Source organism: Artemia sp. Qi Xiang Cuo, chromosome 4 (assembly GCF_049724085.1).
Source record: "Artemia sp. Qi Xiang Cuo chromosome 4, ASM4972408v1, whole genome shotgun sequence".
Lineage (NCBI taxonomy): Eukaryota > Metazoa > Arthropoda > Branchiopoda > Anostraca > Artemiidae > Artemia > Artemia sp. Qi Xiang Cuo.
The window spans coordinates 40,320,217-40,340,394 of record NC_142797.1 but is presented as its reverse complement, the minus strand read 5'-3'; the positions used below and the strand labels follow the sequence as shown (position 1 = coordinate 40,340,394).

The following is a 20,178-nucleotide window of genomic DNA, read 5'->3' as shown; positions in this document are numbered from 1 at the left end:
AGACTGCTCAAACACAAAGACCGTCGAATTTGAATGAGAAGTATTTTTAAAGAACTTCAAGATTTTAGCGTAAAGAGCGAGGATTGAGGAAGGTAGCCTCCCTCATATACGGAATAACTTCTGCTCGTTTAAGTTTCAATGTTGCTCCTTACTAAGTTGCCAAACTTATTCTTATTTAATCAAGATAATTATCCACATTAACCATTTATTTTATATAGACTATGTCACTTTTCAGGAAAAATGCGCCACCATGCGGTATTACTTCATCTGCAAATGGGAAGCCCAGTCCAAAGTTTTTTTTTATACTTTAAATCGATTGTCCGTCTAAGAATTTTCAATTAAAAGCAACTTTTTCCTCTTTGGGACAAAATCTAAGGTTGATGCCACAAACTGGCAGAAAACGCCACTTTCCCGCGGCACAGTCTTTTTGGTCACTTCAAAAGGGAACTAGAACTTTAAATTTCTGCTCAAATGACCCATCTCCCGATTTTTTAGGACTCTTAGTTTGATACAATCACCCCTAGAAAAAACAACAATCAAACACGTGATCTTTCTTCTGAGAAAAAAAAAAAAAAATCCAGATTGCACATTTTTGTACATTGGAGCTTGAAACTTCTACAACAGGGTTCTCTGATACGATGAAGGTGTGATTTTCATTAAGGTGTGATTTGATGAAGGTGTGATTTTCATTAAGATCGTTTAACTTTTAGGGGTGCTCCCCCTCTCTTTCAAAAATCAGACGAATTGTCCCAGGCTTGTAGTTTAGGATGGGTATCCTTAAACATAATGAATTTTATGCATTTGCAATTCTCATAAAAATCGGTTCTTTTGATTTATAAATTGTTATCGAAATCCCTTTTTTAGAGTGTCGGTTACTATTGGCCCTGCTCGCTTCTTACTTACAGTTTGTTACCACGAACTGTTTGACAACCGTAACTATAATTGATAGAAGCATACACTTAAAGAATTTTTTACGTTGATTTCAATACGCAGAAGGCAGTAAGTTTAGTGTTACACATCAAAAGTCATTAAAATGAGAAAATTAGCGCAAATTTAAAAAAAAAGAGGAAACGTTTTCAGTAGTAGAACCATCTTGAATGAAAATAACCCCATCAAGTATGACATATCTAAGAATATTAGAATGAAGGTTCGAAGCTCAAGCTTCGAAACTAGGAATTTTTGTATGTTTCATAAGAAAATATAGGTACTTGTGCTTTATAACTAAACCAGCGCTATAGACTGTGCAAGGAAACCAGACACGATATCAGACAAACGGGTATTTGCTAGATAAATTCATGGCAAAGCGTGGTTTCTCATTGAGTTTACAACATTTAAACGATTGTTTTTTGGGGTTTAGGGGGGGAGGTACCTAGGCTAGGTTAGGTTACTTATTTAATATATGCCATTTTTTTCCCCAACCCAACCCCCTAATGTGCAAACATATAGCCCAGATTTGTTTCTAAACTATTATATATTCATATATATAGCGTTTTCGTATATAGCGCTGGTTTAGTTATAATGCACAAGTACCAACCTAAATATACACAATAGAAAGAAATTCAGCTTAAAAGCTAATAGATTATTCTTGGGGGGGGACAGGGCAAAATGAAACACTGAAACACATTTGGGTGTGAATCTGCAAACAGTTTAGGAAACATCTCTAGCAATTTCGGAATTTACTTTAGAGGAGTAAATTAAAAGATATAACGCGAATGATTTAAACAATCTTGAAACCACAGTTTATAGACAGTAAGCTTATCGCAGATAATTTCTGGTCTTCGGTCTCGGTGCGAACAAATAGCTCCTCCCACTTGTTTCTGCCTTAGCGGATTAGTTTGTTATCGTCAATCACCGAGAAATGGTTACCAAGTGTATTATTCGTAATAGAGGGTTTCCACTTGTTTCGTGTCCAAGAGAAATCTGACTTGTCTACCCGCGAAAAGATCTGATAACGCCTATGTTTCTATCTGCAAAAACGTTCTCCGGAGCACTCGCACCCCTGTCCGGGTTTTTATAATGGGAGAGATAGAGAATGATCATACTGCTAATTCTATAAACTGTGCTTCAAACACAGCTGAAACAAATGTGTAACTTAAATATGTAGTACAAAGTCCCTTGATCATAGTCAAAATGTGGGATTATTTCTGAACTTGTCATGTTGCCTCAAAAAGCCCGCTAAGACAGAACAGATATTTCAAGAAGAAATTTGATACAGAAGAGGAGCGGATGGAATTTTAAATTAGAGTCCAGAGACTGGACTTTTGGTCCCTTTTGTTGAAGACACAGATGACCATGATTAAAATTTGGAATGTTGACCAGCTGCAAGGAAATCAAAGTGACATCCTACAGATATTGCTTTTAATCTTCTTCAGAATGAAAGTCTACATGTCTCAGGATCAATTAGTGGAACAAAAATCCAGATTTCCGCCCTCAGGTTTGTCTATACTTGAACTGACATCCGATGACTTTATCTACATATAGGCCTATGTCCAGCTAGAAACGTGAAATCTTTTGCAAAGCTACGAAAAAGGCAATATATCGTCAGTCGGGTATCAAAAGGACGTATCTACATAATTGTAAATTTTCAGAAGAGGAAAAAAACCTCACAACTTTTTTTTATTTCCCCTCTGATAGTCGTGAAACAAAAAACAGATCGATATGTAAAATCAATCAAATCACTCTGTTTTTATTTTACGGTTATCAGAGGGTAAAGATAAAAGTGGTGAGGTTTTTTTTCTACTCCTCTGAAAATTTACAATTATTGAGATAAGTCCTTTTGATACCAAACTGACGATATAAAACCGGAAATATATACGCCCAGAGATCTAAAAAAAACCCTTAAAATATCAAGTTATGTTAGCAAACGTAAGAGAGAGCCCGTCACGAGGAGAACGAGAGGAGCGAGACAACAATGCACTAGCTAAAGAGCGGGCAAAGCAAAGCTCTTACTCGTAGCATTAGCCTAAGCATTTGTGTGTCCTTGCACTGAATGAAGAACGAATGAACTGTCAAACTTTTAAATCTAGAAACGTGACTTTTTGCTGAATAGCAAATGTCATTTGTCATTTTTGCTTTGCTGGAAACAGAAAATAGTTACAACGGGTTACTTTTTTAGAGTTTTAGTGTTCGGCCATACATTTGGAAACGGTGCGTTCGGATAGCAAGGCTGTACCCAGGGGGAGGGGGTACCGGATTTGACCCCCCCCCCCATGAAATTTTTGTCCGACTCGTAAAAACGTGACAAAAATGCATATAAACAAATTTTTGAAACATTTTAAACATTTTTACCCCCTTCCCCCCTCCCAAAAAATAACCCCCCCAACAAAAATATTGAATACGCCCTTGTCGAATAGCATTAAATAAGCACGAGCTTCGCAAGAAAATCACTAAAATTCATATTTTGGTAGAAAGGGACTTGAAAGCTTAGCTAAAGGTTCTCTGATATTCTGAATTCTATAGTGCAATTTTCAGCAAGATCACTTACCCTTTTGTGGATACCCTACTTCGTTCTTTTACTAAGATTGTGCCAATTTTCTTATGCTAATAACTTTATGAGTCACTTTAAACTTAACGAATTGTACATATTTAGAGTCACCATGAAAAGTATATTCTTTGATGTATTTGTCATGATATTCTCCTTTTGTAAGTTTCTGTTTCTATCGGCACTGGTCACTTTTTACCTACAGTTCATTGCCACAAACTGTTGGATATTGCTCTTTACTTTTCTCTGAAAAATGTTTTTTTAAGGAAAAACTTTTGATTTCTAGGTCGGAAGATTATGGAACCAGTTGCTTATGCTTGTATGACTTGCCATATTTCACACTGAAGTGTGATCTCTAAAATATAGTATTTGTCTTGGCAATTTGTCTTTGGTCCATGAGAATGGTTGTAGCCTAATCCAAAGAAATTAAAAAAAATAATAATAATAAAAAATCCCTGAACTGTTAAAGAAAACTCAACTTAGAATGACACCATGTAAGGGACTCCACCTGCCGGTCGTAGTGAGCATATTTGAGGCGACCAAAGGCTTGTCAAGTGGTGTTTCTGCATAGAAAAGCGGGAAAACCCTGCTTTTTGCTAATGCAAAATAAATATTATATTGATAGCACCCAACAGAAAAAAACAATAGGCTAGCAACTGGAACCCTGATTTTTAAATATGAAAAGAGAAATAAAGGGAGGGAACTTTGAGCCAAGAGGGCATACACCAAGCAACTTTGTTTGTAAAGCAGGAATGTAGATTACAAAGTATTTTGACGTAGCACTCTACTAGAAGATACAGGAAGTGTGATAAAAGGATGGGTTTGAGGCAATAAGGGTACTTATCTCTTAGCCAGGACACACTCGAGAATTTGGATCTATAAAATTAGACAATGACCGGTTTATTGCTGTTTGTATATATATATATATATATATATATATATATATATATATATATATATATATATATATATATATATATGTATATGAAAATTCAAAATATTCAAAATATTTTGATATTTTCATTATATATGAAAATTCAAAATATTAAATAGAAAACCTTTAAAACTGTATATTCAGTTTTTGGGGCTGGCTGGTATTTTCAGATTTATAGGGATCTAAAATCTTTATTATTCATAAATAAACAGATTCCTCGAAAACTGATTATTCTTTCTGCTCTACAAGAGTATAAAATTGGAGTGTAAATCTCTTCGTTGTCCTTGGCTACGTTTCGCTTCGTACAGATAACATTCCAACTCTTTATTAATGAATCTAAATACTTATCAAAAGCGCAAATACGGGGTATAGCAGTTATAATCATGACATTTTGAAATTTCTACATCGTTCTTTTTTTTAAAATTAAATCAAACTTTTTCTAATGAAGGTAAACAGCAAAGTTGAAACTCGAAACGAACAAAAATTATTGCTTCGCAGCCTATGCAACACATACATATAAAACCAGCGTAAATTAACTAAATGATAATATTTCTCCATGTTAGTAGGATAATACAAAACTAGTTCTTTACTAAAAAAAAAAATCACGCATAAATGTTTTATTGTTATACCGTAAAACACGTCCGAAAGCGTTTTATGCTTCAACTCTACATTTTTTGCATTTAGCATAAGATGTCATATAAGGCATGATTCAGCTACCCTAAGAAAAAAAATTTAATTCTTTTAAGGCATGCTTCAGCAACCCTAAAATTTCTTTAAAATGCTTTTATTAACAATTAAGGTGTGAGGGACCTAAAAGAAAATTGTTACTAACAGTGTTTAGTGGAATTCTCTAACAACTCAAACCTTATCGGAATATATTACAAATGGATTTTATCCGCAAATCCAGAATATCCCAAGAACAGAAATAAAATTTGAAAATTTCTTCATTTAAGAAATAGTTGTGGAAAACATCTGTGCTTTACGCTTCCGCATTTTATACTTGTTTGAAGTTCGAAATAAACACTCCACCCGATTTTTACACTTCTATTAATTTTTAGAAGCAACTATTTTTTTACTAACAAATTAATTCGGATGGAAGAATAGATCTGTGTTTTGCCTGAGAAACTAAAGGCTTGCTTTTCCGAATTTTTCAAAAGTAGATCCTCAACTTTATAATCCTATAAAATATGCTGTAAAAGAGTTGAAAACTCTTTTACAGCATGAGAAAATTCATTGCGTACGATAAAATTTTATAAAGATTGGTGGCAATTTGGCAGCTTAATGTGAAATTGCCATCGCGATTGTAAATTCCGTATCTGTTGAGAACCAAGAAAATGGATTCCTAGTTACAAGTGTACAGAATCTCCGAAATTTTCGTAAGCTTATAACTTCGAAAATACTCAACAGTCCAAAAAAGCGAATAGGATATTTATGAGCTTTTTCTTCACATTATTTTACAACTTCACTATTTTCTTAAATTTATTCTTTGCAAAAAAATAATTGGGCATCTACAAAATAACTCATATCTGTGTCAAGTCATCTACACAAATAAGCACTTCAGGAGTATATAAAAAATGATTTTCTCTGCAGCAAAATTTAAAGTAGTGAGACATAGCCTGTTGATACCCAACAAACGAAATATATTTTTCAAACATAATCTGAAAAGATATGACGTGAAGCACTCATCCAAGAAGAAGTCGGTCCTTAGGAAATTATTCCGCATAATTTGTATCGTTTAAGTGACAAGGCTGAAAGTTTGAAATATGGTCCGGTGGATAACTTGATCATGATCTGGCGTCGCCAAGGACAGATTTAGACAACATCACAAAGTTTACATCTCTTTAAGAAGTGATTCTTGCAAAATAGATTACAGGTTCGGAAAATATAATGCTTTAGTAACAAACTTATGGAAACTACAACAGAGAATTATGGAAAGCAGGCTACCCAGAACGCATTATATTAAATACATAACCTAACCACCTCTATTTATTAAACACGATATTTAATTGAAATATACCTGCATAGTATTTTATCTCGCTCAGGCAAAGCTGAGTACCTCCGAGTGGATACATAAAACCGGTTTCATTACTGATTTGACTTATTTTTACTTCTATTTACGTAATACACAAAAATATAAACTATCAAACAGTTCGTGGTAACGAACTGTAAGTAAGAAGCGACCCGGCTCAATGGTAACCAAAACTCTAGAAAACGGGTTTCTGATACCAATAGATATATCAAAAGAATCAGATTTCAATGCTGATTTCAAATATATAACTTTCATCAAGTTTAGAGCTACCCATCAAAAGTTACGCGCCTGAGAAAATTTGAATGATTTTCAAAAAAAGGGGGAAAGACCCCCTAAAAGTTATAGAACCTTAATGAAAATCACACCATCATATTCAGCGTATCAGAGAACCCTACTGTAGAGGTTTCAAGCTCCTATCTACAAAAATGTGGAATTTTGCATTTTTTGCCAGAAGAAAGATCACGGATGCGTGTTTTTGTTTGTTTGTTTGTTTGTTGTTTTTTTTTTCCCCAGGGGTGATCGTATCGACCCAGTGGACCTAGAATATCGTGGGAGGGCTTATTTGAACGGGAATTAAAAGTTCTAGTGCCCTTTTTAAGTGACCAAAAAAAATCGAGGGCAACTAGGCCCCCTCCCACGCTTATTTTTTTTCCAAAGTCCCCCGATCAAAATTTTGAGATAGCCATTTTGTTCAGCATGGTCGAAAATATTATAAATATGTCTTTTGGGATGACTTAATCCCCCGAAGTACCCAGAGGGAGGGCTAAAAGATATGAACTTTACCCAATGTTAACATATAGTATTGGTTATTCGGAAGTATACAGAAGTTTTCAGGAGGTTTTTTTCTGCTAGTGGGAGGGAAGGGTGGGTCGAGGGTTATGTTGGAGGATCTGTTCATGAAGGAAGTTTTCATGGGGGAAGGGAAATCGCCATGAAGGGGGCGCCGGACTTGCCAGCATTATTTATTGGTTATTGGGAAGTATACAACCATTTTCAGGAAGGATTTTTTCTGGAGGGGGGCTAGAGGAGGGAGTTACTCTGGAGAATATTTCCGTGGAGGATGTTTCTTTGGGGTAAGGGACATTTCTATGAAGGGGGCGCCGGATTTCCAAGCATTATTTAAAAAACGATCAGAAATTAAATAAAAAAAAAACAAGTTTTCTCAAATGAAATGTAAGAACGAATATTAGAACTTAAAACGAACAGAAATTATAACGTATGTGAGGGGGTTCTGCCCCAAGTCAATATCTCGCTCTTTACGCTACAGTTTTTTTTAGTGCTTTCAAAAAAGCTATCTATTCTAATTAAACGGCTTTTGTGATTCAGGGTTTTTTTAATCAATTTTTTTTTTAACTTTTAACTAAACCAGCGTGTTATTCACTACGGGCACAACCCCCTCATATACGTAATAACATATACATAATAAAAAAACAATAAAAAAAACAAGTGATACGGCTCAATAGTAATCGAAACTTTTAAAAACGGAATTTTGATGTCAATTAATGTATCAAAAGACTGGGTTTATAATGTTGATTCTAAATATATAAATTTTATTAAGTTTAGTATTACTCATCAAAGGCTACAAGCCTGAGGAAATTTACTCGATTTTTTAAAGAGGGGGGAAAAATCCCCTACAAGTGAAAGAATTTTAATGAAAATCACAACGTCAGATTCAGCGTATCAGAAAACCCTATTACATAGGTTTCAAGCTCATATCTGCAAAAATCTGCAACTTTGAATTTTTGCCAGAAGAAAAATATACGAATATAGAAGTTAGTTACGTAAGTTAATTTGTAAAGACATTCATTTAGCAAAAGAAAAGTAAAATTTTTATGCAAATAAAAGCTGCATTAACTAAAAAACGATCAGAAATTAAATAAAAAAAACAAGTTTTTTAAACTGAAAGTAAGGAGCGACATTAAAACTTAAAACGAACAGAAATTATTCCGTATATGAAAGGGGCTGTCCCCTCCTCAACGCCTCGCTCTTTATTCCGTATATGAAAGGGGCTGTCCCGTCCTGAACGCCTCGCTCTTTCCGCTAAAGTTTTTTATTGTTTAAAAAAAAAGTTGTGAGACAGTCAAACTTTAACTTAAAGAGCCAAGCGTTGAGGAGGGAACAGCCCCTTTCATATACGGAATAAAGAGCGAGGCGTTGAGGAGGGGACAGCCCCTTTCATATACGGAATAATTTCTGTTCGTTTTAAGTTTTAATGTCGCTCCTTACTTTCAGTTTAAAAAACTTGTTTTTTTTATTTATTACAGATCGAAATCACTACGCTAGGGACAAATTTACATTTTGCTAACACGTAGTGATTAACTATATAAACAATCCTAAAGGCATCCTAAATTAATAATAATAATAATAATATAAAAAGTTGAAGAACAAGGTGTGGTCGCTATAACACGTAAGTACCAAATCCACTATTTAGATAGTTTTTTATGTTCATAGACATACCTAGGGGTATCGTATCCACTCCTCCCCCTAATTAAACTGTTGGAAATAATATAATAGCCTAGACTCAACTAAAGAATTGCCGATAAAGAACAAAACATGTATTTTTCTTTATTTGACATCCCTCTCTTAAACAGAAAACCTGTGTGTGGCCCTGTTGCTGATTAACACCAAAAAAAAAAGTCTGACAAAAGTAAAGGGTGAAATCAGCATTTATAAGCAAAATTTTGAGATTATTACTTCTTGTAACCATAGTTTCTTAAAATCTTTATAGAATACATAGTTTTTGCCCCCTCCAGAAAGATATTTCTTCGTACGCGTCTATGCAGCATCCGCCCCCAATAAGATAAAGAAGCATTGTCTGCAGTTAAGCCCTAGCTAAGCTTTCAGTTATTGAACATTCGGCCCTTTTCTCGGCATTAACATAAATTAACAATCAAAATAAAAATGACTGTGCTTACTTCTATTAACCATTAATTAGAAGTTGGGTGATTCATCAACACTGCCGTGTATGGGTATGCACTTGTAAATTCAAAGTTTGTTGGTATGCTCAAAGGCGGGTCGCCGAAATTAGTACACTATTTCTTCTCTTTTTTATTTTTTTTCTGGGTAACTTCCCTCAGGGTAAGTATCTATGTGTATATATAGACGTACATATATATATAGAGGAATTATCTAGGGGAAGGGCCTTGACTCTCTATTCGTCACTAAGTAAAGATTTGTTAATACCGTTCATAAACTAAAATAAACTTTGAACTCTATTATTTCTTAAGAGAGGGGACTTTTCCACGAAAGTGCCAAAAAAAATTTCTTTAAATTCACAGTAGCTACTCAAACACGTAGTTTAAACGCGTAAATTTGCAGTTATTCCAAACTTTTCTTGACAAAATAGACAATTAAGTTTATCAAAATACAGAATTTTCAGTAACATTCATGATATTTTTTTTTTTAACACGACAACTCTTAAGGGGGAGGAGGGCTTCTATCCCCTAGCCCACCTTGAGTACACCTCTGTATATATATATATATATATATATATATATATATATATATATATATATATATATATATATATATATATATATATATATATATATATATATATATATATATATATATATATATATATATTTCTACCTTCCTTTTCCTGGCAGCTTTATGGCTTCTTTTTTTCTTCTGTCTGTCTCTTTTTTTTTGAACATCCTATGCACAGAAATGCCGTACATACTCAAATAATAGAAAAATAAATAAAATTCAAACAATTTTACAGGGAATGTCTAGAAACAGATAGAAATGTCATAGTTGGCCCCCACTAGTGACAAAAAAAACATTAGAAATGCGTGATAGAAAAATAAGCTTTAGTTAATTACTTCGGGGGCAAAGCCAAGGATTCAAGTAAAATCAACTTAACCCTTTTGGCCTACGCAAGGTTCCTTTTGCATCTAGGAATATCCATATCTGTTCGTCAAATAATAAACGGCATACCGAGAAAATGTACCTTGCAAAACGCTCTGCTCATAAATTAAAAGAGCGTGGCTAAAGAGAAATGGGTATAATCTTGTAATGCGGACTGCATCTTTACCTTCATATCCACAAAAGGCCAGGGTTCAAAATTTAATGATAGAATGAGTCTAATTAGCTTTCATGACTCACGGCACCGTAATTGGAAAAAAGCATACATTTCTTAATTTAGTCAGGTCCGTCCTGAATGACCACGAACCAGTAAGGGGGAACTGGCGGGTTGAAACCAGCTTTTACTAAATTAAGTTCAGATGTCTGGCATTCAAAAATAGAAATGCAATTGGATTTCCGTATGAAAAAAGGATCCAACCTCCAAGTTCTTAAACCTATACTTGTTTCTATGTGCAGCCTAATTTCTAGTTGTATAGAGACTGACCAAACCATATGCGATTTATTATGCTTGGGTTTCTTCCTGGGAGTTGTTCGATGCAATTTCGATGTCTGTATTGCGTTATAAAACTGAGGGGTCATCTACTCTCTGTCGCCTGGTGTACACATCAAAGCGGAACGTATTCGGCCACACAAAATACATTTCGCCACGTTGCGCCTCGTTATGTCATACAAGGCACTTCTACCACACGTGGGGCACTTTACCTAGTGTGCACATATTCTTTTTAGGCCCCCCTCGATAAAAAACAGCAGATACTCTAGCCCCAGCAGGTTCCTCGATAATATCTAATAGACCAGACAAAACTTTAAGATTCATGCTAGAAATTGCCAATCAGTCTCTGGGAATTAAAATATTTCTGACTTAAGAATACTATTTTCCAAGTTTTTTTTTTAAAACTTTCGGTCAAAAGTTTGAATTCCTTTAAGGTGAGGCCTCCTCATCCGGTCTCATCTCTGTGTGCCTGCATGGTATTGATTTTGTACACTTGTTTATGCAATAGGATCTTTGATTTTTATATTTATTTCCAACACTTGAATTACAATTAATAAATTCTGCTATTTGACAAAACTAGTTCTGGTATAGGTTACGAACAATAGATAAAAAAAAGTTCGAAATTAAACAAAACAAAACAAAAATCCTAACATACATCTTTCAAACCTTTCGTCTATACATACCGGTGAATGGAAGCAAATAGTGGGACAGCAAATTAGTTTAGAGATACCTTTGTACCTGCGTTATGATTACCTTCCTCCTAAAGATTTAAAAAGGTGTCAGGCAAAACTATTCAGGTAGTTTGGAGCTTTGTTACCCTCGATAGGCGTGTAACTCTTGCCCCCTTAACATTTTGAACATCGCACGTGTTGAACAAAGAGCTGCTGAAGCGAGACAGACTTGTTCAATCGACTTAATTGTTCTTATAAATCTGTTTCGGTACTTTCCCATTATATGGGCACTTCTAAAAAGTCAAGTTTGGTTAATGCTAATGAAATAAAATAGGATGAATATATAATAATTTATAAACAAATTTGGGCTATATATTTGCACAGTAGGGGTGGGGGCAAAACATTGCATATATTAAATACGTAACCTAACCTTGGTACCTTTTCTCTCCCTAAACTCCAAAAAACAACAGTTTAAATATTGTAAATTCAATGAGAAACCACGCTCTTCGATCAATTTAGATAACAATTACCTGCTTTACGAGTCTCCATCACTGCATTCATTCGACTGTCTATAGCCGAGGTGACCATGTAATGGGAAAGTGCCTCTGTTTCTTCCAGAGCGAAGACAATTTTGATTGGTTATTCTTATGAAAATCTTGGGTTCTATTTGGTTGCCCAATCCCAAAGTAGTGAATCGACAGTTTTTCAAACTTTAAAAAAGGTCGAAACGAAGTTTTACGCCATGTGAGAGGGATTTTATCATATCTGGTGTAGTTTCTTAGAAAGAATACGTCGAAAGCGGGACAGTTGTGACATGTATAAGTGGATACAACGGATGGTGAAGAAAAATATCCAAATACCCCTCAGAGAACACAACAGGGAGAAGTGCGAATCCTCCGAGAATGACTTTAAATCAGGAAACAGTCACAAGCTGCATTAAACATTCAACGAACTCTCCACAAAAAAAGACCACCGCCGCCACTTACGTCTTGGACAAGGGTGGTAGGCCCCCGAGTGACAGCGAGGCTATTAAAGAAAGATGGAAAAAACACTTCGAAGAAAAATTGAATCAGCTAGTTACCTGCAACCCTACTGTGATACCAAGATCCCCAAGCTGAAAAGCGACCCCTGCTCCCCGCCTTTAATAATTGATGTAAAATAGGCCATTCGCAATCTCCAAACCCTGTTGACCTAGATGACCTGCTCAAAGTTGGGTCCCCTCTACAAGTGGATATAATACACAAGGGAGATGCTGCCGTGTGGTAGACAGGCCATTTCCCAAAAACGTGGGAGAAGGCAGTCATTGTCCCGCTCCATAAGAAAAGCCCTTAAAATGATTTCGAAAACAATTGGCCCATAAGCTTTAGAAGTCACCCAGTTAAAATCATAGTAAGGATTCTCCTGAACCGAGTCAGAGCCATAACAGGTCAGATCATCTATGATTATCCAGGTGGTTTCTGCCCTGGGCGGTCTACCATTGACCTGATTTTTGTGGTAAGGCAAGTCGCTGAAAAGTACCTTGAATTAGGTAAAGAAATCCTCTAGCTATTCCTTGATTTCAAGCAGGCCGTCGATGTAGTATGGCGAGATGGACAATGGCATACATTGGCCCACTACGATGTTCCTGAAAATATAGTCAGCATAATAAAAACGTGTACAGAAATTACCATAGCTACGTTAGGACCCGAGAAGACCGAAGAAAAGAGCTTGCAACAACTGCAGGCGTTCTGCAAAGCTGCACTCATTCTCCACAACTTTTTAAGCTCTTCTTGCATGGCATGCTGTCTCTGAGAACGATGTAAGATTAACCAATAACGGTGTTAACATCAACAACCTAGCTTATGCCGAGGACGTTGTTTCTGACAACGAGCATAAACAAGCCTACAGGGCCAAACCTCCGAACTTCCGAACAAGCCTCCGAACGCAGACTTTCGGGTTTCGAAACGAAATGTCTCCGCCATATAGCTGTGACTATAGGTCGTATAGCTGTGTATAGGCGTGACTTATCAAAGATAGAATCTACAACGAAGACCTCCGAAGGCGATTAAAGCGGGAAACTACAATTCCCCAGAAACTATGATTACAGCAACTTAGGCAGCTGGGTCATATGCGCGAAATGGGAAAATAACGCCTACCAAAAGTTACCTTTGAAGGAAGGGTCTACGGTAGCCGTCCACCTGCAAGACCTGGGAAGAGGTGGCGTGACAACTTTGGAGGTGACCTTCTATGCCTTCTCAAACGAGCTGACAACCGAGCATCTTATAAAGATGAACATCTGACTCGTCCATGAACATCCGAAGATGGCCCCAACGTGACCCACGAGGGTGTCTAGGGCATAAGTCAAAGTTACATCATGTGCAATTTCGGTGAATCCTATAGCTGGTAAGACTCATGGTAAAGAACGCAAAAGTAAACAAATGATTGTATCTATGACGAGGATTGTATTCACAAGCATGAAATAAATATGACCTAAGAAAAGAGAGGACTAGTCCAAAAGAGTTATCGATCATTAACTAAAGAAGGAAAGAGGATGTCCTGAAGTTTACAAAGTCTTCCAACAAAGCGTAACATCAACAAAAACAGCAAGCAAAACGACGGACCACAAACTGTTATTACGTTAGTGTTGAACCGAAGTTTACAGTGTGCAAACAGACTTCATTGGTACTCTTGACATTTCTTAAAGCGTCGTATATTATCCACTCAAAAAGGAAAAGACCACTGAGCTTCCAGAGCTCAGTTCTATTTTTCTACATAGTAACCATCCGAAAAGACAAGCACGAAGGCCCTTGATGCTTTGAAAAAGCGTATGGAATCATTTTCTTATATTAGGTGGCATTATTGCACGGCTAGAACTAAATGGAATGCCCTTGGACCCCGTCTAAGGGTAGCGAAAATGTATAAGTTGTACCAGGAGAAGCGTACAGACCATGGAACAATGTCAATCTGTAAATTCAAACATAGAGAGTTGCCAAATCATGAATAGATGTGTCCAACCAATGATATCTTCTTTTGTGTTTAGTCAGTCCGAAGCAGGCCATCGAACAAAAGAAATAGCCAGTGCCTTGGTTACAATCCCATCAAAAGCCCTAGATACTTACCTAAATATCATCAAACTTTTGATTTGTGTTTAAGCCAAACAGAAAATATCATTATTAGTTTTGCTATGCAGGATTTGCTACACATGTAGTCCACAGATGGAAAAATGAGAATGAAATTTATTCAAGAAGTAGATGCAACAAACAGTGCAAAATAGATAAATCTACTGAACAAAGAGATACAGTCTCCCTTTGGTTCGATTAAAGAAATACTCTAGGAAGGAAAGCACCATCCTTACGTTCTCAAACAAATGACAAGTTTTTGAACCGCCAAGAAACCGTAGGATTTCTTGCAGCACTATGGAGCCCCTTACTCTAAAGTAAAAACGCTGCCAAGGATGTTCCAATTAAAATTGGTTCAAAGCATCTTTCGCGGAAGACGTCGATCCATGCTTTTCCTTCTTTTATTTGTGTGTATAGAGCCTGGAAGAGCAATACATCTGGAAAGATTTGCAAAGATCTCGAGCGTATATACGGCAAAATCGATCTCACATGAGGACTTCGTACTTACTGAAATATTTGGAGTGTTGTCATAGTAAAATTTTAGTTGATAAGATATTTACGAAAATATCTAACTTTTTGCTAATAAAAACTAACAGTAATTAAATTTTTTACAGAACACTTTCTCCCAATACCATTTTAAGGTATTGGTATAAAGTCTTCGATATAATATGAACGTATCAGAACAGCAAAAATGCACACAACTTCAAACTATAAACAGTTTCAGGTGATATTGTAAAATATCAAAATTAAATAAATAAACTAGAACTAGTACTTTCTTAATATGTTTTTATATTGTTATCTAGATTATCACGTTCTTAATATGCTAAGTTCCTATTAAATCCTTATAACATTTAATTTTTTATTAGTAGCCAATATTCATTGAAATTTTGTAGGGACACAAGAATGGTAATCAAATATTAAAGGTTTTTACAATGAAAACTTCCTCACTTTGCAAATTCACTCATGTTCAACATTGTTTTATTTCAACAAATAAATTCTTTTAACCCTTCTTGCAAAAGGCTCATGGCCTTTAACACTTGGGAACACAAATAGCAAGTACACTTAAACGAACTTTAATTTAAAATGAATTCAAATGCAAATGTAAAATATAAAATGTATAGAAAATGTTCTACAAAACTGTTTTAAATTTCACCAAAAAATATCCACCTAAATGTCAAGAAGTTAAATTCTGTTTATGCATTATCAAATTCGTAAACCCAGGTTATATTTGAAAACCTAACTTGAAACCATATTTCTTGCAATATGAAATTAAATATTTTTAAAGCTAAGAATAGAAGTCTATATTTTGTACCAAAATAGTGACCAATGGTAACCTTGTCTAATTTGTCTCCGAACTCAGCTGTCCCTCCGGTAAAATCTCTGTTCCCCAGTGTAAACATATTATTCTTACAATTTACGAAAACACTTAACTCACCTTTATGCTTTTTGGCGGCAGAAATGTTTCTCGATATCATCAGCAACATGACCAAGAATAATATAGACCTTGGACGCATTTTTGACGTGAAAATATCAACCACCTGAAATAAGCAATATTTCAATCATAGAGCGACAAAGAATGAAAAATGGCTAGTCAAAATCAATCACTCAGATATTTAATTTTTATTCACTCCATAAGTGTGGGTCTTTTAAAATAAGCAATTTAAAAGGTATTGACTTAAAGCGTGTCGAGTCAAAAAATAATATGTACAGCTCCTATCAATAAGCATAGCCAAAACATAAAGAAGGGATATGAATATTTACTCGTGAGGAGGAGCAAGGTGCGCCAATAAAACCTCTTGTGTACCTATAATATTTAAGATTTTAAGACCTAACTTAAATTCTGGAATATTATTGAGTTTATTCATAATTTCAATAGCTCATTTACCATACCTTACACAAAGGGAGAACGACTAAAGGACATGACCTCAAGACTGGTCCGAAAGAGTATCCAAGAAAAATTTAAAGAATATTTGCCCCTTTTAATTGTTTAGCCCCTTACCTCCTAACATAATCATCTAACCCCACCACATGGTTGAACAATTTTCCATTAACCCCTCCACTGTTCCCTTTATAATCAGATAATTTTTACACTAGTTTTTATGGCGGTGGTAAAGAGCGAAAATTAAACACAAAATGAACAAAAATTACTACTTTGCAGCCTACGCAACATAATCATATCAAAAACTATGCAAACAAACCGCATGAGGATATTTCCTATCTTCGTAGGATAGCGCCAAACTAGCGCTTTACTGAAAACACAAAACCCTCGCATTAGAAACAAGAATGCTCTAATTCTATACCGTATAAACATTCAAAAGCACTTATGTGTTCTACGGTACAAAAAATCCTATATTATTTTATGGTTTCAGTATTTTGTCAATTTGCACAAGATCTATGTTGAATAGGCTGCAGAGCAATAATTTTTGCATGTTTTAAGTCTTCATTTTAAAAATTTTCTGTTTCAAAATTTAATACAGTTTCTTAGAGACGCGAAAAGGGAATTAAGAAAAGCAAGCAATTCGTCCAATAAAATGTTTTGGAGTCAAAACAAGTCGGTAGCCTACTTGTATGCACATATGATTTTAAGTAGGAGTTCTAGATTACACGGGGTGAGAAACAAATTTGTTAAATACAACAAAAACAGGCGAGATATAGTAAAATACCTGGAAATTATTGGGAAAGAGGTCACGACATTCAAATTTTTAGGACTGGGATTTCTGGTCATACCACCCAGGGTCAGCGGCTTAGGCGGATACAAAACAAGTTGCACAACATTTTGTATACCCAGGACAAAAAAAGCTCCTGACCCTATGTTCCACAATTTGCTTGCTGTCAGTGAGCTATGTCTGCGTTTTAGGGATTCTTTCAAGACTACAAAAACAAATTTTACCACTAAAAAGTTAAAAACCGCTTTAGAACTTTTAATGTCAGTTACTGGCTTGTCAATATCTGGTCATGGCTAGATTGAATTAAGCTCTTAAGATAGGCTAGATAGATTTTGAAGATTAGGAAACAAATCAGAAGGTAGTACCTAAAGTTTAATAGTCCAAAACCCAGACAAATTTCAGCTTTCTGACCAAAATATGATGCTAAAATCAAACACAAAAAAAACATAATCACAAAGAACTAATTGCATATTTTTTTTTAACTAGGAGACCATGGCGAAGATTCTTGAATGAAACACTTTTCAACAAAACTAATGAAATAATGCGTTTTCCAGGGATAAACGAAAATTTTGAATGAAAAGGCAATTCCAGGCATGGCAATTCCGGAAACAGATGCACAAGGGAAAAGGAGCCAGTGGCTTTGAATAAAGGAGTCCTTTTTCCCCCTCCCAGGATGAGTCCAGGCATGGCTCCGGAAACAGATGCACAAGGGAAAAGGAGCCAGTGGCTTTGAATAAAGGAGTCCTTTTTTCCCCTCCCAGGATGAGTCCATAAACCGAGGGATTTTGTCTCCTAAATAAGTGACAATGTACAATGTCATGTACTATATTTTTCATGGTCTTATCTTAAAAAATAAACCTGAAGTAATGTGAGAGATAACATTTTATTTAAAAGCGATTATCGCAGGATACACAAAAGCTCAAGTCACATTTTACGTCACCACACAACTTAAATTAATTAACAAAACATGAACTAAATATCACTACAAACAATATAAATTTAGAATAGCGTTGACGACTGCTTGGAGTTCAACCAAAACTGGGTTAAAGAAAACATTTGGTTTTGTATTCGCAAAGAAACGATGGCTTGACTGTATAAATTGAAGTTGTACCAGTTGGAAAAGGGTCACTTTAAAGGAGGAAATTTGTCACTTTCTCTAGCAACTGTTGCCTTACCTTATTGTTCAGTGATTCAGCTGTGCGATAGAAAGTATCAAGATTCCGACAGTCTAATTCGCATCACAAACAATTGTTTTATTTTTCCATGTAAAGCAATGTAAAACAAATAAAATCTGAAGTTGAAGGAGACGAGTCAACAGTGAAGGCATGAGAAAGGATACTCTGCTAAATCATTCTATCGTTAGCACACGCTTCGAAAATTTAAGTTTTTCCTTTCAGGTTTCCATATATGAAGATTATTGACGAAAAAAAAACTTGAGTGTTTTTTTTTCTCAACAACTAAAACATTTGAATCAAACAGAACCTTCAAAGCTGGTTCGATTATACAATCATTATTTTATCATTGTCCCCTTTTCTTCTTTCTGAATAAATATTTGCAAGCGTTTTTTTTTCTCAACTTTGTGCTATTCGTTTTTCTCTTTCTTTGTTTTTGTGGTGTTTATGGAAATATCCAAGTCGGTTTTGAATAATAAATTTAAATGCGTAATCTGATTCCTTGTAGTCCCAAATTTTCCGGCAATTAGCCTATGTCTCGAATTCTTTTTGTTTTTTGGTCCCCAAATACATGAATTTATTGAGTTTGTATGTTTATGAATTATTTATGAACCAAATAGAATTATATTGAAAACATTTCCTAAACAACTGAAAGCTACATTTTATTGCAAAACACCCGGATTTTTAGGGGAAAAGAAACAAAATGAAAGTTACTACGCTAACTATTGACGATAGAATAATTCTGGTCGTATAATTAAACGTAGAAATTTGCTTCAGAAGCACAAAGCAATATTCTTGAGCGAAGTACTACGTCAAGCAGCAAATTCGCGCAAATGTAGGAATGGGGAATGTGCTTCTCAAAATCGAGGGGGGGGGGGTGTGCGTTTTGTGTCAATTTTTTTTCCAATAAAAATACTATAAAAAAGGTATTTTTCAATATCAAGAGTTAAATCTAAGAAGGGTGAAAATCCACAACCCCCCCCCCCAATTGAAGCCTCTGATTATTTCGCACGGGTAGGCTTAAACTATTATTACGATATCAGAATTCTCGTCGCAACTAGGCCAATCTTAGAAGCTCTCTTCTAAGATTGACCTTGGATTGAGCTAGAAACAAGGAACCTTTGTGAAATATTTCAACCACATGCTACAGAAAATCGGCTATCATCTGGAAATTGTCATCCTGGAAGTTACCCTCTGGGAAAATTCCAAAAGATATATTATACCCCTCGAGGGCGGTTTCTGCTAACTCGCATTGAGCAGACAAACATATTTACATCTTGCAAGAACCCAATGGTCTACAGTGACATGGAAAACAGAAATTGCGCCGAAATAAAAAACGGTTAGAAAATAAAACAGTTTGAGACGAGAAATATTATACAAGTAAAACTCCTAACCTTTGCGATCATCTAGTGGATTTCCAAAAAGGTCTTCAAAAGGCATAAAGCCAAGTCCCTGACCATTATTAATAGATTACTTATAAAATAAGTTTTCTCCGTGTCTTAAATTTAATAATTTAGCCTTTAGCGAGTCGAAATGATTTACTCCCCTTTTATTTATTTACAAAAAAGTGCATCTTTAAGTGGCTAATTTTCATCTTTTTCCAGAGGCCCCTCGAATCAATCTCAGGGGGATACCAACACTCCTCTCCCATTTGGGTACATGTTTCTATGAAAAATACTTTCTATTAAGCTTGAGCACTGAATAAGTTGAAGTGGTACCGATACCTATTTTCAAAAAAAAAAAAATAATAATCATAATGTGGTTAGCTAT

The 20,178-nt window shown here is 35.3% G+C and overlaps 1 protein-coding gene across 1 annotated transcript in view; it reads right to left on the bottom strand.

Moving 5' to 3' along the window:
• LOC148953107 (fibroblast growth factor receptor 4-like) overlaps nt 1-20,178 on the bottom strand; it is a 140,973-nt gene that overhangs the window by 101,882 nt on the left and 18,913 nt on the right. The window contains 1 exon segment of the mRNA XM_089087869.1: nt 16,006-16,108. Coding sequence (XP_088943995.1) covers nt 16,006-16,084 — 79 coding nt within the window. The 5' untranslated portion in view covers nt 16,085-16,108.